Source organism: Anastrepha obliqua, chromosome 3 (assembly GCF_027943255.1).
Source record: "Anastrepha obliqua isolate idAnaObli1 chromosome 3, idAnaObli1_1.0, whole genome shotgun sequence".
In the NCBI taxonomy this organism is placed as follows: Eukaryota; Metazoa; Arthropoda; class Insecta; order Diptera; family Tephritidae; genus Anastrepha; species Anastrepha obliqua.
The window spans coordinates 31,401,888-31,425,882 of NC_072894.1; the positions used below are offsets into that span (position 1 = coordinate 31,401,888).

At 39.3% G+C, this 23,995-nt stretch overlaps 1 protein-coding gene across 1 annotated transcript in view; it reads right to left on the reverse strand.

The window, feature by feature from the left end:
* Positions 1-23,995, reverse strand: part of LOC129241282 (fringe glycosyltransferase) — a 218,339-nt gene that overhangs the window by 151,100 nt on the left and 43,244 nt on the right. The window contains exon 2 of the mRNA XM_054877532.1: positions 11,441-12,121. Within this exon, the coding sequence (XP_054733507.1) occupies positions 11,441-12,121 (681 nt within the window). The remainder of the gene's footprint in view (positions 1-11,440; positions 12,122-23,995) is intronic.

A 23,995-nucleotide genomic window follows, 5' to 3' on the forward strand; every position in this document is an offset into this window, starting at 1 on the left:
ATCCTCTCTCAAATTCAGCCAAAAGATCTGCTCACTGAGCAATTCTCACAAAGGCTTTCTGATCACAACATTCTGGATTCAAACGGAAGGTCAGACTACGAAATATCACGAGCTAAATTTGGTAAAAGGCCAAGCGTTACTATAGAGCAAAATAGCTAGCTACAATTTTTTTACAGATGGGTCAAAAATAGCGGTAGGAGACAGCAGCTCGTCCTTTGTCAGCAATTTGTTCTCGAAAAGTCTTTAGGGAGTCTAATTAATAAAGTATAATATTTCAAGCTGAAATCTATGCCGCAACAAAAACAGCTGAATTGGCTCTGAAATTAACACCTCTTAATACTCGGACAAACATTTTGATTGGTAGTCAAGCATTTATTAAAGCAATTATGGCTACTTGCACTAACTCGGAATGTGTTCAGCAGAGCAGATCTAAAATGGATAAATCTGCTGAAATAGGCATGTAATTATTTACTAGACAGCAGAACACAAAGGAATAGACAGAAATGAGAGAGCCGATGAGCTCGCTAAGGCATGTATTCACTTGCCGAGATTCAGCCCTTCAGATATGGGTATAGGTACCAATCACTCTCCTTTCTGAAAACGGAACTAAATGAGGAACTAGCTCTGGAAGCGCAGTCGATATGGGAACCCTCAACTTCGTTCAAAGCTGCCAAATTATGCTAAAGGCTTGGAATATTAAAACTACAAACTTAATTTTATCACTGTCCAGGAAAGACTGGAAAATACAGGTTGGAGTACCAATGGGAAGCTGTCGCACCTCAGGTCACGTAGCGAAAATGGGATTAGTTCAGAGCGATGCAACGAAGCGAATGCTAGGGCTACATTGAAACATCTACTTTGCCACTGCTCTACTCTTTGTAGGACTTCAAAAATGTACGTAAGATCAACATATTTTGCATTCGTGAGGGATATAGCCAACAAAAGCCTGAACGGCTTGTTAAAACTCGCGAAGAAGTGCATTATGAATTATATAAAACGATATCTTCGACTCCAGATACATACACAACATTGGCAACACAATTGACTATAAGGATCTACTGAGCGCTTTTTATGGAGCAGCCAACACTATTAACCTAACCTAAGTACAATATGACAGGTCTTGTGTTGTGCAAATTCCATGCATTTCTTTCCTTAAGTGAATCTGCAAAGAGAAAACCTTACCTGACGGAGGGCATGGCAGACGGAAGGCATAGTAGACGGAAGCTATGCCAGATATAGGAAGACGTCAAGCACTGTTTTGCACATTTCGCACAAGGAAAGATTTGCCAGAATTGTTATAGGGATAGGAGGGGGGCAGATATTGAATGTAAAATCGGTAAATGTGCAAATCAAAAAATTTGAAATCGTCAACCGTTTTCCAGCTTCAGCCTCGTTATTATATAGTTACACCTTGTATGTATGTATGAATGTAAGTATGTATGTATTAACATATATGTATGTGCCGCTGCACCACAAGAGTATGCGACGCATGCGCACGTATAACTATCCCCCAGCAAGTAAATCGTACAATATATGGACCGTTGCCGCTGTCGCTTCATTCCACTTTAAATGGTGCAGCAATTTACGAGCTCCTTAGTTGGTGAAAATTGTTGTTACTTGGCGGTTGGCAATTTTATTTCGCCGCTCAAAATGGGATCGCTAACGATGGGCAGTTAAACTGATATTCGTTTCACTTTTTGTTGCAACAACGAACGTTTGTTACCACAACTTTTATGATGAAAAAATCTGCTGATTAGAAAAGTGTAGAAATGTTTCGTTTAAAATGGACACGCAAATAATTACTTAGACGGAATACAATCATGCACCTGCATAATTAGAGTTTCATGCGAGTAATCGAAGATAAACTACCAATTTATACAGCTGCAATTATATACGAGTATATGTAGATATGTATGTGCATGCATTCCTAACAGGGGTGCATACAAATTTACATATATACATAAGTGTGAGTATAACATTCGAATAGGAATTCCTATGTAAATTGCTTTCAAGCAACTCAGATTTGTATACAAACATTAGAGTTGGCATAGGGATAAATGTTTACAGGCAGGCATGCAACGAATAATGGCCATTGCACCTGCCTTACACGGTGTACGTACTATTTATGCACTTTGCTACGCACATGAACAAAAATTTAAATCAAAATTATGTATTGGCCAACACATCGGCGACTCATCATTGATATTCAATGCGCAAACACGCACCGCAAAAGCAGGAAAATATTTTTATTTCATTACCAATGCCGCCGCCTTTGCCGCGCCGCTTTTCCTTTATTTCTCTTATGGTACTTTGTCAAAGCAGCGTGCGCCTACATACGCAGATATGTTTATGTGCATGGAATCCCAAGAGTACGCAGTGGAAAACCACTGCAGCGTATCCACCAAGGCGACCACCACCAATACCCAAGGCAATCAAAGCAAAGAAGCAGGCAAATACTCGTAGGTACGTGGTCGACTGCAAGAGCGTAGTGGTCATAGAAGCATTCAATAACCGGAGTGGGGGAGTGTGGCGACGGAAGCAGAAACCTTAGAGTAATGTTTATTTTGACTAGTTGTTGTTTGCCGGTTGCCGTTGGTTGGCTGTTTCTGGTGTTGTTTTGTTATTTTGTTTTTGCTTTTTTATTGGTTTGCTTTTACTTTGGCTGTCATCACTTGCACTGCCATTGCCACAACAGTCCTAGCAATAATAACAACAGCGGCAAAATAACAATCACCATCACCACCACCGCAATCGCAGTGCTGTATTGGTTTACTGCTGCTGCCTTCGGCGAACGTGCTCATCACGTTTATTTGCCATTTTCAAAGGCGTTTATGCGCGTCTAAAATATGAGTTGTTGTCACTGTTTATCCGCACTTTTCCACTAAGCATAATTGTTGTTGTCATTGTCGTTCTTCGATTTTAATTCTCACCGCGACACTATGCAACAACAACACCAGCAACAAAAGCTATGAATGCAAATACGCTGTGGGCAAATAGATATTCGGCAAACGGCAATGAATGCGTGAGTTTGCATTTATTTCGCGCTTGGACATAAATCCTTAAAAATATTCCCTTTTATTATGCATTTGTACAGTGCATCGATAAAGTTAGGGTACAAAAATAAGTGATTACTAAAAATCCTTATCCTCATCATATCATTTCCTTTATCTACCAAGGCAGGTTAGGGACTCACAAAAAAAAATTAATAATTATAAAATAATTGATTGTTATTGAAATTTGAAAAGGTCGAGCCACGGAGCGCCAGGAGATTTCGTAGCTCCTAAAACACACAAGCTAAAAAGCCCATTGTATTTAAAGCTCTTGAAAGGGGGTAGATAGTCAAGGAAGGAAGGAGAAAAGTATCAGAGAAAGAGATAGGAAAGAATAGAGACAGATATAGTTAGTCCTGTCCAATGGTGGGCATATGCTGACCCCAAGGGTTGTGTCCTATAATGATACCGACCATCAACCGAACGTCTTTCCTTCTAAGTTTTAGTAAAAAGTTTGACAGTTTTCTGTTCGGACTTGTCACAAAACACTTTGCAGTTCTGCAGCGTTCTAGACCGGACCATCGCTCTTTATGTAGATTGCCTACATAATCGCTGATCCAATTCATGATTCCTGCGGAACTGATTCCGATTATCGTTTAAGTACCATCCGGCTCCAGACCTATTTCATTCTTGGACCCATCGGACCCAACAAATATTCGTCAAACCTCCCTGCATGCATTCTGGATTGCTCCACTGCTCACGCAATGGAAATCTGACATCAAATTCCCTTCCAAATGAAACTGTGGGTATCAGGTCGTCTTTAGGTGCCAAAAACAGAGGATACTGCTCAGATAGCAACCTTAAGAATTCTCTGTGTCCTGAAGTTTCGTCTTGCGTCGTGCCAGAAACCATATTTATAGAGTCTACACATTGCTTTAACTACTTCCTGTTGTATCTTAAGATCCAGGGGGAATAAATCAAGCATAGCATTTAGGGCATCACCAGAGGTTGTACTCATGACAATTAATTGATTACTAAAAATCTGTCTAGTAGCTACTTCTATTGACAATTCGAAACCATTATTTTTGCTACTTTTCATATAAGCTATGCAGGACTAAAAGTTAACTCAAGAAATGAAGAGACGTGCAGTTATCGTCGCTAAAAGTGCAAATCACACTTAGTTAGAACTCTTTAGTTTTCTTAAGTGCGACCGTTCGTTCGTTCATAAGCTTCGCCGCGAATTGAAAGCTTCAAGAGGGGATGCAGAATCTGTTACAAAATGTAAACAACTAAAGGAAAGGATCTTGAAACCCTCAGAAACATTAAGCTCCCCCGCAAGACCTTTGATTTTGAAAGGTCACCGTCCATGATCTTGTTGAATAAATTCTGCATATCGGACTGCGTCAGAACGTTCCTCATGTTTTTACCGTCGAGTTGTCCATGAAAATCTCCGGTTATGCGCAGAAAACAGTTTGTATAAAGCCAACACAAGAATAGTGAGTTATGCGACCGAAGCGCCTTCTAAACAAAGTTATACATACACTACGACGCGCTTGAAATGTTATGGTTTTTTTCTGATAACAAAAACTTTAACCAAGACAAAATACCAACCGCAGAAATTATCAGAACAACAGATTGCTATGCTCCAGAGCTTCCTGTTGTCATGCACTTAAAGTCTCAAGCCATTGTTATGGTTATAAGTGTTTTGAGCAACAAAGGACTTGTCATACCATCACATTTCTTTCATCTAGAATTGCGAATAAATTCTGCGGCATATACATATGTATATGGAGACTCTAGAGATAGTAGTGAAACACTGGTTTGATAGTGCACGCGTTGGCAGCCCATACATCTGTTAGCAAGACTCTGCTCTTCTGCTCCATCACACAAAGCGTAGGGATGACTGAAAATTTCCTTGACCGCTTATGTCCCCAGACTGGACTACTACGGGGCGTAGTTGAGCGTGAATCCAATAAGCATCCACACAACACCATTTCTTCTCTGAAGGCAGAAATTAATACCGTAATGGGCAATATGAATAAGGAGCATTTGTTTCTGGCATGCAATCGTTTCCGGAAGCGGATCGAGGAGGTTATTATAGTGAGTGGAAATTTTATGAAGTACCTAAGTTAAGGTTGTTTATTCAATCTGATTTCAGACTATGTAATTAAAGATGTTGATCCATCAGATACTGTGGCTTTACTGATGGCATGGTCATCCTCGCGAGAAATATGAATGTTTCAAAAGAAGTATTCCAAGCACTGCCAATAAAAGCAAAATTCTTCGGCTTAAAGATCGACGAAAACGAAACAAAATTCCTCGCAAGACTCAACACTTTGGGAAAAGCGCGAGACCTTACAATTGGTGATCATAAATTTGAAAGCGTGGAAGAAATTAAATATCTAGAACAGCTTCTCAGTAGAACGGATGGTACAACGATTGCTAGCCAAGACCGTGCGCAGGCTTCAAACAGAGCATATTATGTCCACCTTCAACTGTTAAAAGGCAAGCTCTTGAGTAGAAGAACGAAAATCCAAATACTTACTTATATATAAGACACTGATTCGACCAGTGGCAACATAAGGATAGAAAACGTGGACACTGAAAGCAGATACAATCACACAATTACGCATATTGGAAAGAGAAATACTGGAAGCAAAACAAGGAGGAAATGGTATCTACCGTGTCAAGTAAAATAACGAACTAGAGGAGTTGCTACAAGGTGAATACGTCGTCCGGTTTGTCAAATCGCCGCGCATTCGACGGCTAGGATACGTTTGAAGAATGCCGGATGAAAGAATACCTCGCAAAGTTTTGAATGTATAGGGAAAAGCGAAGATGGTTAGACGACGTCGCCTACCGTAGCATGGCTAAGGGCCGAGATGCATGGAGAAAAATTGTGAAAGAAACTAAGGGTCATACCGAGCTCCAGAGCTATGCATGATAATGATGAGTTTTACTTTCAAGTTGTCCACAAATACCGTACGCACCTGTAAATACTAATGGCGCTGTACACTTAGCTCTTCTTTTTTGTGCAGAAGTTTTTTGTGTGTACACTTCTTCAGACAATGAGTGGAGTTTACAAGGTGGCGCAAAATTAATCATTCTATCAGAAGGTGATATAATTTTCGAAAATCGCGTCATTACGTCAATCGTATTTGACACTTGTGAAACAGACAGCTGCAGTGTACAAACAGACAAGCAATGGAGCGTGTAAAGGTGAAAATTAAGATTGCCAGTACTTAAAATCACGTTTTCAAACTAAGTTTTTTATTTCGTAAAAAAGTTATTCAAAAACCAAATTGTATTATTAAGAAGCTGTGTTTGATAAATAATACCAAAGGTCCGAAAATGTCTACAACCGAGACCGATAGGCACCAAACAAAGCCAAGTGACTTTATAAGAAAGTGGAGCCATAAATTCAAGGTTGCTGGCAATGTTAATAATAAGTCCAACATAGTTTTGACTAAAACAACCTCCAAAAGCAACAACAAATTTATTTGTAAAAAATCCTCTCCTAAACCTAAGGCACGCATAATAAAAGCTTTCGTTGAAAAACATAGCCATTTCCATTTGTACAATCAGACGAGTTTTGAAGGATGCTGGCTTTAGAAATCGGAGCACAGGACAAAAACATCTTTCGGCTGAAGGGGATATTCAAAAACGCTTAGTAGGTTAGGTTAGATTAGCCAGATTAATTGTCTAAAACAAGAAACTTGGTGGCCCTAAGGCCCATTGTGATACCTGCATTTGGTTTCCATCCCCACCGATTAGAAAGGGCAAACGAAAATTCGAATCGTGATTGGACGAAGATTGAGTTTGTCATAGTGAATTAATCTAATGAAAGGCATATCGACAAGATAATCCATTAGTGCACCGTAATGAAATTTTATGGAGATCACAGTTGAGGATTTTTGTGAACAAAATACTTTCACGGCAAGTAATTCAAAAAATCAGTAAATTTTATTTATTTATTTTTTTTTTTGTTTTTAATTTTTTTTATTTTTACTAGTACACTAATACATATGTGGGCAAATATTTTCATGCATTCCTTTCACATAGGTTCTCACGCACTACAAAATTCCAATAGGCACCCTTAAATTTCCTATGTAATTATGCCCCACTGGCTAGAGTGTATGGAGATAATATTTTAAAGGGAGCGAAATTCCCACAGACAACCAAAGGATCTGCATACAATTGAAGCATCTTTCAAACAACAAAAAAAAGAAGTAAAATGAGTTGACTGCGCAACTGCACAACGCATTGAAATATTTTTAACGCCCTCTTTACATAAAGAAATTTAGTTTTAGGCGCATGCAACATGTCGTTGCAAAGGGGGAGAAATGTCACACCATCAAAACATATGGTTCCATTTTCAGATAATACAAATACCACTGTTGCGCCACAAGTTACATTTCCATCCGCAGGCGAGTACTTGTCACATTTATCTACTTGTTTATGTATGGAAATATTCGAAGCGCCGCTCAGCCTATCGCTTGGGAAATAAGGGGAAGCGATAAATAGATGCACATGGAGTTGAATCTTTTGATTTATGAAGTATCAAGGAGAATTCTTTTTCACTTAATTAAGTTTCAATAACACATAAAAGAAAGAAGCGCTCAGCTACTTATTCACTTTAGTAATTCTATAAATTGTGGCATGAAAATCCGCTTTTGTTCGCACACAATGACTTACAGGAAATATTTGTGTTCCACACAGACGAGTATGTACGAGTATCTATGCTTACGAACACCAGCGCTTATGAGTTGCATAAATGTGTGTGTGTATATGGGCTCATATGTAAATTCATTTTATTGTGTAAATTTTATTTTATTTTATCAAAGCCAACAAATGGTTGTCGTCGCTCTCAAAAAGACGACCGCTGCAAAGGCATTCGTCTTTGTGTCTGAAGATTTTCGAATTTTATTGAATTGTCTTCGAAACATTTCAGCTTTCAAACGAGTTGTTCATAAGCTTATTAGCAAAACAAATTCGAAAAAAACTAACGACAAAATCCATTATGCAAATAATCGAAACTACAACTAGGTAAGATCACTAACGGCCAGTCGATGGCTGGGAAGTTTATTTCTTGTTGGCACCGATTAAATGCCAATTTAATTAAGTAAACATTGAAAGAGTCTATTTTACAATGATTTGCATGATTAAGTGTCACTTCTTGTGTAAGCCGCTTATTTCGGTAGTTTTAAAGAAATTTTAATTGGAGAGAAAATACGTATTGAGTCTTTAACTTTATAGCGGACTTCCATCTAAAAGTGGCTAGAACGCAGCGGTTTACCTATTATGTATATCTCTGTACCGTTAAATTATTGAGATTTTTTTTTAATATGTATTTGTATGTACATACCGCGACAAAACGATAGCACAGCACATCAATAGTTTGAACAGTTTTGACTACTTTTTTTGTTTAAATTTTAAAACCCGGGAAGTGCAAGTCTGAAAACAAAGTTTATGAAAAGCCCCTTTGCTGTTGTTGTTATTGTTATAGTGGTTGAGTACTATGGAAATAACCCTAATTGACGACTAGCGCCGTTTTACTATCACTGTTCTCGTTCTTTTTATTTCTCTGTCTGAGATTTCATTAACTTGCTGTAAGAAAAGCTTACCTAAAGAACGAAGTCTTCCTCTAGTTAGACCTGAACAATCGCATAGATAGTGGAAAAGACTTACTTTCTCCTACCCTCCGCCTGACAGACTCTGCTGATGGGTTGATGGTTAAGTCTGACTGCGTGATCCCCTCTGCCTGCCAGTGATCTGTAAGGGTTGCAGTGATACGTGAAGTCCCGTTGACTTTTTATAGTTTTTTTCCGCAACGGAATGCACGATACTTGGATTTATATGGTTTTTGTTACACAACAAATTATGCATTTATACAAATAATTATAATACAAATATATTATAGAAAAAAGTAGAAATAGGAAAAACTGGTTAAAACAATGATGTGGTATACAATTTTTGTGTACATACATTTTTTTCAAATTTAAAGCCTTGTTCAATATTCAGATCCCTCACATGTGTTAGCATACCAAAAAAATTCCAACAGACACTCGTCATGCCAGATTCACCTTTTTTTAAGAAGGTATTTGAAAAATTTCGGAATTAATATTGCTTTTTTGCCTTTGGTAATTAAAGTATTTTGGTAAGCAAAACCTCCCTATACACAGAAAAAAACGATTACGCAATTCTCGATTTTTCCCTCGAAATTCTCGAAATTTTCCCTAAAATTTATGTAATATGTATTAATTCATATAAATACATATTTTCCCATGATTCCTTGGTGGAACATAGGGCCTCTCTGTTTCAGTAATCTAGAAATTTAAGATGAGTAGGTGATTGACCTTCTACATCCGAGTCTAGAGCCGTCACTTCCGACAATGCCACCCAGCTGGCAAAGGAGAAGGAATATCTTCCTCGCTGATGGAAAAAGTATACCGGCTTGACTCGGTCGACAAAGCCTCGTTAGCAAAAATTGGGGGCACCAAGTTCAACAGTCAATCATAGGCCTAAAGAAATATATACATATGTGTGCGAAGTTTACCATTTTCTACTATCTTTTATTGAAGTTTTTTTTTGTAATTATCATAATTAGGATTTTTTTATTTCCTGAAACTCAAGAAATAAAAATAGCGACAGTTACAAATCATCGGCATTTTACCAGTCTTTTGTTGAAGAAACAAGGTCCCAGTGATCTTAATCGTCTAGCTGCCATACCCGGACATTTACAGAGAAAGTGCTCCTTTGAAAGGTCCCCACAGTTTATGCAATGGAAGCTTCCTGCTTGCGCTTCTGTTCGTTCAATGATCGGTAAAGACAGCCACGAGTTTGAGAATTAATTGGCATGGAGTCCACATGACTTTCTGTGTCCCGCGTCTATTGTACTGGGGCGTAAGGATTTTCGAAAGAGCACACAAATAAGTGGAGCACCATCTCTTCTCAGTCAGGAGGATACCGATGACTTGGTAAGAAATCTCTCGAGACCAATTCACTCAACCACCAATTCCCACGACAGTCGGTTCTACGTTAGCGGAACGAGCCGGACTTATATCCGGCCAAGGACTGTCACTTCAGCAGCATTCCCCATATATGTAAGGGGCCACCCTCATCATCCATTTGTTCATCAGCTATTTTATTTCCCTCTATGTTCCTATGTATGTATTATCAAAAATGCGCTCGAAATTCCTGGGAGCCCCACAGTTTGAGGTTCTGGAGAACATCTCAAAAATTGATCTTCCAGCGTTGCTTAGATTTGCTAAAAGCGTTGACATCCTACGTGATGTCTACTTTAAATCTTTATAGTGAGAGGTCAGTCTCCATTTGGTATCGCTGAGGACCAAAAGGTCTATGCGTAGCTTAATCCTAGCTGGGTTAACTTAACCCAACCTATGTCCCAGATCAGAGAAATGTTACCTGCACACCCAAGAGATTTGATCTCCTCTTTACAGAAGTTGACCAGTTTGGATTAGCACCATGACGTCGACAGCGCCTTGATTGCGGCTTGACTATCGGAGAAAATGTTAATATCTCCCTCGCTCCCTCGCTCTCTAAGTATTTTGCATGCTTGTAGGAGTGGTAAAGGTGGTGCTCTAACGAGCCCCTTTCTTCTTTGCATAAGTCACAAGCGTGGAAGTGAGAGTGATAAAGATATTTATTCGTGTTGCACGTTCATAGCATTATTTTGGTAATCCTGTGGAAGGTTAAGGCCTCCCTATATACTGTCCTTCCAGAGTTAGTGTTTCGTCTAGTTCCGTCCTCGAAACGGAGATAGTGGGATATATATTCTCGATGTACTCATCCTCTACAAGCGCGTGCCTGCCTAAGCAAGCTCCTCAACTCTCTCATTTCCCTCTATTCCCTTGTGCCCTGGTGCCGAGTTATGGCTTGTCTATTCTAACAAAAAAAATTTAAATTTTGATGAAAATTTCTTGAATTTTTTTAACTTTTGCGCTGAGTTTATATTACATATTTTTGTTGTAGTATAAACTTTATTTTTATAAATAATTTTTTTTTCAAGAAATAAATAAATAATCACAACTTTGCAATACATCAGGCTATTATTGCGAACACAGATGTATGTATGCATACTCGTACCACTACCTCAACGCCTTTGCTCAATCGAATATCTGCAATTGCAGTCATGATCCAAATCAAATAATTTAACCTCATTAACGCCTCCCAACTGATCCCGGTGCTCGTTACAATATCAGCAACCCAAAGGTTTGCTCATAATTAGCGATCAACAATGCCATCTTTAGACAAAGATTTGACTTTATTTTCCCCAACAGTTAAATTACACCAATTAGGCGCCAACGGCTTCGCCAATAGCTTCGCCAACTGCTCTTACCGATCGCAATGATCGCAATGAGCAACGCCAACCAAGCGCTCTCATACCATACACTCGCCGCCTACTCTCTTTCACTCGTATTCGCACTCACCTGATCGCGCGCCAACTGGAACCACGTCTTGATGATCAAAGCCAAACGTATGTGGTGATAATTTTTTGTTGTCTTGACGCTAATGAAAATGTCATCGAGTTCAGTGATCGGCGGCTGTGGCGTCGCTGTAACGGCACGTTGCCACAAATCGTGCAATAGTTCGCCATTGCGACTACGCCGCGCCAAATCGTCCAGTCGTGCCGCTGCTGTTGCATCCTCTTCATTTACTTCGATGTCGGAAAAATTAAAACTTTTTATATCCTTACGAATAATGTAAGTCGTTTGTGAATGTGTAGCTGTGACTGTTGCTGATGATGGTAAAAGTGGCGCTGGTGCGGGTGCTACCACAGCCCTCGCATTCGCCGTTTGTGTTGCTACTGCTGCTGATGACGATGATGATGATGATGATGATGGTAGTTGCTTTGAATGCGCAGCTACTGCCGTTTGCAGATTTTTCATATGTTTGCGTTGTTGTTTATGCGCATGTTGTTTTTGCTCCTGAGCTGAAGTTAGCTGCTGTTGTTGCAGGTTAGTCGACTTATGCTGGGTTTTGAATTGTGTTGATAGCTGTTGCTGCGCTGACGCTGCCGCTACTGGTAAACTGGTGGACGATCGAGTCAATGACGCAGGCGCATGGGAGGGTTGAGCCTCAAGTATAAAGTGTTTCTGCGTTGGTAGCTGCTGGTGAAGAGACAAAAAGGAAAATATAGAAAATATTTACATATATAAAAATGATATAAGGATGAAAATAAAAAAAGTCAGTGTGTGTTTTTATAATTTTATATGTTCAACAAGTAGCAAATGAGTGGGCTTTTACTGGAGATGACAACTTAAGTGAGAAAGCTGCTGGTTATTAATGCCGACTTTTAATTCATTAGAATTCATTAGAGGTTCGTAGAACTAGAACCCTTTCCAGAAGCTCGAAGCACAGCTCAACGCCTCCGCACCACTTAAAAAAGATGCATATCGCGGCGCGTTCAACAGCACTGGCTATGGACAGAATCATAGGCACAATCATACACACAAATGCATTTTAAATGCTTGTGCATTTGATTTCTAGTGCGTTTACCTACACGGTTTCTGAAAAACCCACACGCTTGAGCAATGCACGGCTCCAAAAACAATACTCGGAGCGCAAGATCTTCGCAGCAGATTGTCGCTGACACACATGCGTCAAACATAAGTTTTATTAGTATATATGTATGTATGTATGTGCTTGTATGGATGTTTGCACGTGTGCCTCTTCACATCAGGAAAGTACATCTCGTGGGCCCAGAAACATGAGATTGATGTTGCTTTTGTTTTATTGCCATTGTCGTTGACAGACGTGCCCATTGCTAATGCCTTACGAAATCGCTTGGAGTACATACATACACAAGCACATACATATGTACATACAGACAAGTATATATTTACTTATTATGCGTAATGCAGGCTGTGGATGTTGCTGCCGTTTTGTTAAAGAGGTTGAAAGTAACTTGAGACAAAAACGAAAAGTCAAAAGTTAAAATTTTTGAAAAATATTCAGATGAGCGGAATCGTAATACTCGAATCGACAAAAAAGATTGCAAAATAATAAATACATAACGAAGTCATGCCCGAGATATGATTGTGACCGACATTTTTTGAGTCCGATAAAAATTTTTGGAAGAATTAAATATTTATTTCAAAGGAAGGAAGGAAGGAAGTACAGAGAACTCGCGATAACTCGTAATCCAGGGGACCACGAAAATATTACGAGTTACAGCGATTTGGCGGCCGTCATAGCTAAATGGTTTGGTATGTGACTACCATTCGGAAGTGCATAGGTTCAATTCCCCGTGCATGAAACACCAAAATTAAAGAAATATTTTTTCTAAAAGCGGTAGCCGCTCAGAAGGTGCGAGTGCCATGAAAAACCTTCTCATAAAAAAAATGTCAGCTATACGGAGTCGTCTTAAAACTGTAGGTCCCTTCATTTCTGGAACAACATCAAGACGCACGCCGCAAATAGGAGGACTAGCTCGGCCAAACACCCAAAAAGGGAGTAAATGCGAACAATTTATTATTTTTTATAGCGATTTTGAAGTTAGCAGAATACCGAGTACAACTGAACACTTTCGGTTGCAGAGTAACGCTTTCACTTTGGGCTATACTGGATGAACAAAGAGCACGAAAACTCAAAAAACTCTCAAAAGTGTTGCATGAATTCACGGGAACAGTAACCATGAACTGGAACGCAGCGCACTTTGAAGAATACATTTTTAATTTTTCATATCATTTCTACCTGAACGAAGAAAGTCTCACCGCATGGATGCTTAACGAACAATATCCGGTAAAGCTACCCAGAAAATTCAAGAGCTGCGACTTTGTCAGCTTTAGAAGTTTGATCGAAAGCCTTTGATCTACTGGTAGCCACAAGAATGTCGCAACTTTGGAATTTCACACCTTACGTACAGATAAATCAGCCTCTCAAGGGTCTTCAACAATGACGAAGATAGACTGATTGATCTGAAACCCAAGGGGGGAAACATGTGAGCTAGGCCGGGTTGGGGGGAGGCAAAAAAATCAGGGATCAAAATAAGAAACTTTGCCGAAGGAATCGCCCTAATGTGAGCTCTTAGCTGCGCATTACTTGGTATGTACCCCAATCTGCGTAGCTCGCATAAATAAGGAACAACCAAAAGACAAGACACATCCGCAGGTATGATCCAATCGGGATCAGGTGACTTGAAGGGCTTGAAAGAGTCAAGCGTCCAAGCCAGGCGGTGCTTACTCAATAAGCAGCTATGGATTCGAGAAAAATTGTGCACGCTATCCAAGCTGGTATTGTTTGAGTTCGCATTTGCCGGAAAATGGAAATTGAGCAGCAATTTGAGTTACTCCTCCCTGCTCATTTCTTCAGGTGCTCTATGGGCGTGGTATCCCTCGAGAGAATGCATTTGAACCTCCCTGCCATCTTCCATCGTCTGATGATTGCAAGCAGAAGCTCCTATTGTATATGAGTTTGCTTGATTCCATAAACTAACAGGCAGTTCAAATTGAATTTTACTAAATTGACCGCATTTAGCACATCCTTACTTGGTTTTAACTCATTCAGAAGGGCATTAGATAGGCACTTTGGGAAACTAAGTTTGATTATGAGTTCGTTCGTTCGGTTCGGTATTCGTTCCGTTCGGTTCTCATACCGGATATCGAGGATATCATATTCGAACGTTCGCCACAACCTTTATTGGGTAACTTTTTTCTTTATTAAATTTGTTTGTACATCCATGCATGAATGTATGTATCTGTACGAACACTTATTCTTCTATTTCATCTTTTATTTGCTATGTGCACAGCTGATAAGAATCTTCCACGAACGCGCATGCGCAGCGAACATTTACGAAATTCGAGTACGTATGGACTGAAGTGCACTTACAAAACGGCATGAATACTTGTAAATGCTACGTAGGTGTAAATGTGTTCGTGTGCGTGTACATATCCATATGTAGGTATATATCTGCCTGTTTGCCACTTCAAGTGCAAACTTTGCCTAATGTGCACTTAAACGAAACATAAAACATCAAAATAAATGATAACGAAAAGAGTAAACAAACTCAACAAAGGTACAGTCATAAATGTGCCGGTATACATACATACATACATACATACATACTTACATATATGCATTATCGGTTACCTTTCTTTCGAATGCATACAAACACGTATGTACAAATGTATTTGTGTGTAAATTTATTCCTCAAAGTTAGCTGAGCGCTCGCATTTCATTTTTATCGCATTTCAGATGTTGTTGCAACGCGATTCATAGAATAAACAAAGGCAAAAGCGACGGCAACTGCTGATAGCCAACAAAAAGTGCAATAACAAAAACCAAGTACATATGTATATGACACGGCTACATGTGTATGTATGTCCCTATATGGAAGTATATGAGCAAGCGACAGCAGCAGCAACTTCTGATTAATTTCTTCTGATAACAGGTTCATTTTCTTGGCAATGCCTCGCTACACTCCACACTTAAGGCAGATTGCATTGTTGTGTGTTTTTGTTGTTGATGTTTGCATTGTTGTTTAATTTGTAAAAAGTGCGCGCACGCATGCGCAGTGCTCTACACTCAGCAGTTCACATATGCACGCATATACAAAGGAATCGCGATAACTCGCATGCTCGATAAGTTGAAAATCGCGATAATTCGTAACTAACTTCGCCCCTTTGGATAATTCGAACAAAATGTATGCAATGCGATACATTCGATAGCTCGTATTTAATCCAACTGAACAACTTTTTTAATTGTTGAAATTGTTAGTCGATCGCGACTAACAGAAATACTCTTTGTTGCGTATTTGCCGAAATAGTAAAAAATCGCAAATCGATTTTATCCGTCACATTTCCTTTTGGTTTTGTCAAAGTGTTTTATAACTCCAAATATCAGTAGTTAATGTCCACAAAGCGTACTTTCGCTAACTCGAAAACGGCGATAACCCGTAATATTTCTGTGAAGCTCAGGACTACGAGCTATTGCGATTTCACTGCATTTATGTATATACAGGGTGGGCCATATAGGGTTTGCTTTTTGAACCACCTTTTTTTTTTGAGAATGGTAACACAAATGACAAGTTAAATGTGTTCATAATTTACTTAAAGGTTTGACATTTGCGAAATGGGACGCTATAGGCTTGAACAAAATTGGGAAATATTGAAAACCTATTTCCAAAGTGGTGAGTCTTCTTCTTCCTCTCTGATTTTCACATCGGTGGCTACGTCAATAAGCAAAATTGTCGGATTTGGGGCTCAGAAAATCCACACGTTACTATAGAGAAGCAAATGCATCCACAACGAGTCACTGTTTGGTGCGGTTTTTGGTCTGGCGGCATCATCGGGCCATTTTTTTTCGAAAATGAGCGAGGTACTGTAACCGGCGAGCGTTACCGTGACATGCTCAACGAGTTGCTTCCAAAAATTGAAGAGGATGACATGGACGACATTTGGTTTCAACAGGACGGTGCAACTTGTCACACTGCCAAAGTTACACTCGAACTTTTGGCCACTGTTTTTAAATTCCGTTATCAATTGACCGCCTCGGAGCTGTGACTTAAGCCCGTTGGAATATTTTTTATGGGGAGCCGTTAAGGACAAATGCTATGCGAACCACCCAGAGACGATTGATGCTTTAAAACACGAAATCGAAGTTGCCATTCATGAAATTGGAGCCCAAACAATCGAAAATGTGCTTAAAAATTGGGTTGATCGAATGGCCTACTGTAGAGCCAGTGTTCAATCTTCAAAATAAAAAAAAGTTTGAAAAAACATTCATTAGTTTTTTTTATAGCCGATTTAAAAAGCTAATTTTACCTGGCCCACCCTATATATAAAGGCATACAAATGTACATATATACATCCGTAGAGAAACTAGTAAATACTAATCTATGTGCTTACAGGTATCTAAAGAAAATAAAGCACTGCGGATGCGCGGGCAAATGCAATTGCTTTAGAGGCCTAATATCTGGTGTTTGCTACACGTACATATGTACATGTACAATGTCATAAATGTATTTATGTATTGGGTACATCTACTTAGAAAACACCTACTTCTACGAGGGGGGTTCAATAAGTACCCGTGTTGGAAAAGAAGACAGCATTTTTTCAACAATTTTTTTATGTTTTTCAACATAGATCCCTTTTTAGAAAGATACATTTCTCCGAACGCTCCGGCCATTTTTTAAGCCTTCCAAAAAAATAGGATCTGCCGAACTCTCCAAAATACGCCTCCGTATCGGCGATGACTTCCTCGTTTGAACAAAATATTTTTCCCTGGAGCCCCTTCTTCATGTTAGGGAACGAGGAAAAGTCCCTAGATCGGGCGAATAAGGAGGATGCCGCGGAAATTCATAACGCAACTCATACAGTTTGGCGGCGACAACTCCGGATGAATTTGCTGGTGAGTTGTAGTGGTGAAACAACACCTTCTTTTTCGCTAAATGCGGTCGGGTCTTCTTCAACTTTTTCTGAAAGCGCACCAATACTCTACATAGTATTTACCAGTGATCGTTCTTTCTTTTTCTAAAAAATCCGAGAGGATGACCCCGTTCGGCGGCCGCCGTAGCCGAATGGGTTTCTGCGTGACTACCATACGGAATTAACAAAATTAAGAAAAGCATTTTTCTAATAGCGGTCGCCCTTCGACAGGCAATGGCAAACCTCCGAGTGTATTTCTGCCATGAAAAAGCTCCTCATAAAAATATCTGCCGTTCGGAGTCGGCTTGAAACTGTAGGTCCCTCCATCTGTAGAACAACATCAAGACGCACACCACAAATGGGAGGAGGAGCTCGGCCAAAGACCCAAAAAGGGTGTACGCGCCAATTATGTATATATATGACCCCGTTCGCATCCCAAATAATCGTCGCCATGACCTTTCCGGCCGATGTGACTGTCTTCGCCTTTTACCGGGAGAAATCCATTGTTTGAAATCCACTACATTGATTGTTGCTTAGTTTCTGGTGTGTAATGAAGAACTTTCATCAACGGTGATAACTCGACGCAAAAATTTATTCGGATCTCCCTTAAATTGTTTCAAACACTGCCTGATGAAGTTAACATCCCATCGGGCCGACAATTTCTTCGTCGCCAATTTATCATGTAAAATATTAATTGCAGTTGCGGTCGACACACCTATGGTCTCTGTTACTTCGCGCACTTTCGTTCGTCGATCTGTGAGAATCATGTCGTGGACTTTTTGAATGATTTCCTCGATCTGCCGAGCGTCCTGGTCGCTTCTCATCAAAATTCGTTGAACCAATATCTTATAGATGGCGAAGCGTCCCCATAGACAGCAACCAAATTTGTTTTCATCTTCTCGCATTTTTTCGGCTAACAAAGGTTAGGTAAGTCGATAGTGTTTTTCATTTTTTTTTTTTATTTTAGAATGCCACTAGTTTTGTTATGGTGGTGCTGGTGTAGGCGTTGCCTGAGTGATACACCGAGACCCCTTTAGCACAATAGATGCCATTTGGATACACCACCTGAACCTACAGACCGACTACTTTTTATTAGTCGAAGCTTTTTGATTTGACTATGAATCTGCCTATGTTGTCTATTTTCTTTTCTGCAATTTCTTTGAAGTTGACCCACAGATGGTGAGATACTGTTTCCCTGGATTCTTCCTGATTGCAGCTTCTATATCTATTGTTGTACGGCCAGCCAATCTTCCTGCCATGGTTACCCAAATGCCAGTGGCCAGCTATTGTGATGCTATTTTGCGGGTATCCGTGTTGGACCATCTGCCAACGGCCTGCTTAAGGAATAGCGAGGAGATCTCCCTTTTGTGCACGCCTCTGCAATAGTCTATTTGTTATAGTCTAATGGTGTTTCATTTAAAATTTCAGAAAAAGCAGTTAGAATTTGGAAGAGAAAATTTAAAATAATTTATGCAATGTCAGTAGAAATTCCGCCAGCGGCACAGCTGGAAATTCGTGACTCAATACTATACGGCTTTCGACGTCAACTCATGCGAAAATTTTCAAACTGTATATAAAACGGGCACTGCATCTCCTAAGAGGGAATTTCTTGTAAGTGGAAGACGACCTCCGAGAAAGACGACCAAAATCTTCGACTGCTCAGATAAATGTGGCATTGGTGAAGCGCAAAATTTACGGAGACTCACGAATGACACACGAAATGATGTATTATGAAGCACTAAAGTTCATGTAGTCTTGTGAATATTGCATGATGATTTGCAGTTCCACGAAATTTAAATGAGAGTCACAAAGAAGCCGAAGTAAATTATGTTCAATATTTTTGAAGAAAATTCGAAACCGGAGAGTCTAGCAACTTTAATATGAGCGCAACAGGTTAAGAAGCTCAGTTTTTAGGTATGACTCGGAAATCAAACAGCAGTGCATGGTAAAAAAAAAATTTGCCCGAAAAGAGCGAAAAGATCTGTGAAAGCCAGGCAATAAAAGTCAGTAACAAAAGTGAGCAAAAATTGTTGCTGCTCTTGAGTTAGCTTCTTCTCACACTGCTGCAATGACAAGTAACTCATTGCGCTTTCTGGCATAGAAAAAATTCGTTCATCGCCATATTCTCCGGATTTGGCGCCATATGATTTCTGGTTATATTCAAAATTTTTTGAATATTTGAGAGGGAAAATTTTTGGTAACAATGAAGAGATAATAAATGAGGTTAGTGCTGAACGATTATGAGCACCATTTTCAATAGTAGACTTACAGCTTAAAAAATGTATTGAAGTTAATGGTGATTATGTGGAGAACATAAAAGAAATTGAAGATTAAAGCTAAAATATTAAAAAACTTTCAATTTAATTTATCGAACTTTTCTTAGTAAATATTTAAAGCAGTGCATTTCAATAAAAAAAAAAAACGATCTGAAATATATTTCCTATAGGAATACTGTTTGTTGGAGCTACCTTTGAGAATAAACATTTGACTAAAGTGAAATACAATAGACCAGAAATAAACGTTAAGTTAAACAAAAACTTAAATGCTTAGTGATCTATTAAGTGTCCATTTATTTATGTATGGTACTTGAAAAACTTTTATTATTTTGCTTGAATTCAGTACTTGTAATTATTTTTATCTCTCTCGCATATTTGTACCTCAAAAGTCATAAACTCTTTCTAAAGCATTTATGTACGACTTTTTTATTTAATTATTTATTACTGTTCCGCTAGCAGTTCACTAGAAGTTGTTACACATAAAAACGCATCGTGTATTCTTAATTTCAACTTCATTTCAAGTAAGCGGCACATTAAACGTGTCGCCACAATTTTATATTGGCCGCACGTTGTCATCTCCAGACACAGACTCGGCCTCGCACCGCAGATTCTTATCCACGTACATATCTTTGTGCATACAAACAAACAAAGGTTTGTGGACATGTACCTTTATCAACGAGTTTGTTTTCTTAACAGCCTAAAATAATATTATGGCATTAGCACCGACACGCCCAGCCAAAGCCCTGCCTGTTGAAGAATCACCGCAGCAGATAATAACTCGTTACACATTAACAAAAATACCCTGTAAGAATTCTGAAGAATACTATGACAGCAAATATTTTCCAAACTAATTAAGAGCAAAATGTAGACAGATTTAATGGCCCAGTATATCCTGCTACCCGTCAAAGATACTGCGTTACTGGGCGGAAAACAGTCAGATTGGAGTTACTCTCATCAATGAGCGAATTGCTATTGTGAGTGACAGTGAGTTCAAGGGCTCACTGGTTATTGAGTGCACCGAGAAACTACATCTCCTAGGAACGCACAATCTCATCCAGCTGAGTTGGGTCACAGCACACAGGGATATAATTGGGAAGGAAGTAGCGAACGCATTGGCGAGAGAGGCTACAGCCTCGCCATTAATAGGACTCGAGCTCTTCCTTGCTTTGGGAAAACACCCCATCAAAAAGAAGCTTAGGAGTAAAAAGCCAAGGTAAAGCCAAGCTAAAGAAGGTTTCTGGCACCAAACTATGGGGCTACGCCAGGCTAAAGCCTTTCTGGGAGGACACAACCTAAAGAGGTTTAAAAAACTCATAACTCTTCCCAAGGATAAAGTGAGAAAGCTCATGGGCATTCACACTGCAGACTACGTAGTCATTTGCACATGATCGGGATATGGTCCACTGATTCTTGTTTGTTCTGCGAACAATCCCAAGAGGCTCGAATGCACCTTCTCCTATAGCGCGGCCATTTACAGTTTGAAGAAAATAACATACGCTCAATCCAAGCCAGCTGTTTCTTGATGACGAGGGTCTGGATGAGGTACTGTGATGATTAGAGGCCACAAAAGGCCAAAGAACGAAAAGGATCAAAGTGCAAACGTCGAAGTAATCTACTAGGAATGCACAAAATACCATGAAGTTAAAGTTATTTTGTGCATTCTAATCTAAAAAGTAGTTTCTATAACTTTATCGTTTACTTTATACAAAAATTTTACACAAAAAGCTCGCATGAACGGGTTTGGAACAACTAAAATGAACACAAAGAAACTGTCTCAAGTTTTAGCGAACGCTTCAAATGTAAGACTGTAAATCGAATAACGATAGATAATTTATTCGAATTTCCAAACTCCTTAAAAACCTAATTAGTAATCCATCAATTACCCTAACGGGCTTATGCGTGCATATGTACGCATATATAAATACATGTATCTTTGCTTACGTTTTTTTTTTGAACTAACACTCAACTGGGTTTTAAAATTTTTTCTGAGTTTTGCTTGTCTTATGCCTAATCGAGTCCAAAAAAAAAAAAAATGTTTAACATAAACTGATCAACTTTAGCAGCTTCAAATCGCCACTCGAATAGCTCACGTTTCATGCCGAAAACAAAAAGCAAAAGCTTTAAATCTACTTACATTAGTCACTAAAGCAACCGAGTTTTACATCCTCAGCGACAAACTTTGACAAATTTAGGTTAGCCAGCGATGCGCTCTGGCATGCGCTTGGCATAGAATCCAGTCGGTCGCGTCCATATAAAATGTTTTCACAAGGCGAGGCTGCTGTGCCATTTAAGTGTTTATTATGTTCATGTGTCGAATATTAAAATTGAATTTTTCTTTCATAATAAAATCTTTTTTATAATTTCATCAGTTCATATACATTTACAGATATAAAGCGCTGGAATGAGGCTTGCGGTTGTTAATGATCTTATCAGAGCGTATTTGTACGTGACACGTGAAAGTACAGTGGCTCAAATGCTCAAACCTACATATTCAGCGGTAAACTTGAAAACAGATTTTCGAAACGAAATTTATTTGAAGAATAAAATATAATTCATGGCCCTTAAAAATAAATAAATAAAATTAGAAGATACAAAAGTTACTCTTCGATAGCAAATAAAAGCCGTCTTGACCAACGGATGAAACTTAATGATAGCGAAGAATGCATCATTTCAAACGAAATTAAAAAAACCCTTTGTGTCAGCCGTAGAAATATTGAAAACATAAAATGTTGAATACTAATAAAGTGAATTGTGACGAAAGAGTTTAAAATGTGTTGAAAAAATATAACTTCCTTTGGCCCAAGGTGTCTAAATCTCAGCCTCGCGAAGTAACGAGAAGATGCCACCTAATCATCATCTATACAGCAGCTATCCAGAGTTCATATTCATAAGTGTTACTGCGTTGAGTTTCATCGAACAGTGCCAGGCTATTGAAACGAACTCAGGCTTCGTTTTCGGCTAAATCGAAGCTATGGTGAGCTTAACTTCCCCCTAACATAATTCCTGAAAAGTCATGGATAGTACGAGTACCAGAAGTACCTACATCGTTTTAGGATACGTGACACGACTTTATGTTCAGAATACCATAAAGAGGAGCTTGCAGAGCATATGTTTTTTGTATGCCCACAATTTCCGGGCTATCAGAGGTAATTTAACTACACTATCATATGATCCGATAGTACCATGAAACATAGTCGACATTGTGATGTCTTCAAAGTATACGAGGGATAAAATTTCGTCGGCAATCAGCGATATACAATATGCCTTAAAGCACGCAGGCGTATACGAGGTCAGCGGTAGCTAAACAGACGATACTTGATAAAGAAATGGGCGCTTAAGTCGAAGTGTGACAAGTATGGTGGGAGGGGATGGACAAGCTCACCTGAGGTGGTTTCCTTTGGAAATAAACAAAACTGGTGGAGGATTAGAATATATGTTTTGAAGGACTGCATGCGAGCTGTTTTGACGGACTGCATGCGAAGAGTAATTGACGTGGAGCCTAGAGCTTAACCGCCTCCCAACGATTTATGTAATTGTAGTACCGGGAGGGGATCGGTACATTGACGGTAGGAGGTTTGGTTCGGGTTAAAGTCTCATATTGACGGGGTAAGGACTTTCGATGCTTACTACTCGTAAAAAAAAATGTATGCTCTTGAGGCATATTCAGCTAAAATAATGCAGTACATCCGATATGCGGAGTGAACGGCTGAAGTGGAAATTCTTGAGTAAGGAGGCACTAACTGCTTGACTGACGAACGACACTGCCTCGAATTAAGCTAACGCTCAAGACGATTTGAGACGGAAACAAGCCGATACTAACAAATTTGATATAGCAATCTTCCGGAATAGACGCAAATGCGGCACAGATAGAGACAGAAGAAGACGCGCCTATAGCATAAAGCTAGCCACAAATATGGTGGACCCAGACGTGTGTGAATAGAACTGAACGATTTCATGAACGGCGTTCTGAGCCCTCCCAAGTAATTCAGAAAGTAGTTCCAGGAACGCAGTCTCCCCAAAACAGGAGAAGGGATTGTTTTAGTGGCCACACCACTCAATGCAGTAGAAGACGGTCGCTGGAAGTGCGAAGGCATTTTTAACCCGAATGTACTCACCAAAATGAAAAAAAAAAACGAAAGATGCTTTGTTTAGAAGCTTTCTCGAACGCCTCCGATCTAACAGAGCTAAAAAAAGAGGATTCGTTTAGAAGCTTTCTCAAACGCCTCCAATCCAACTGAGCTAAAAATATATTGCTAATTAGCAAGCCTATGTTTTATTGTAGCTCGGGGTTCCGTGAGCTGACCTGTAGCTCACCTGCTAAAGGGCTCAACAAAGAAAGTTC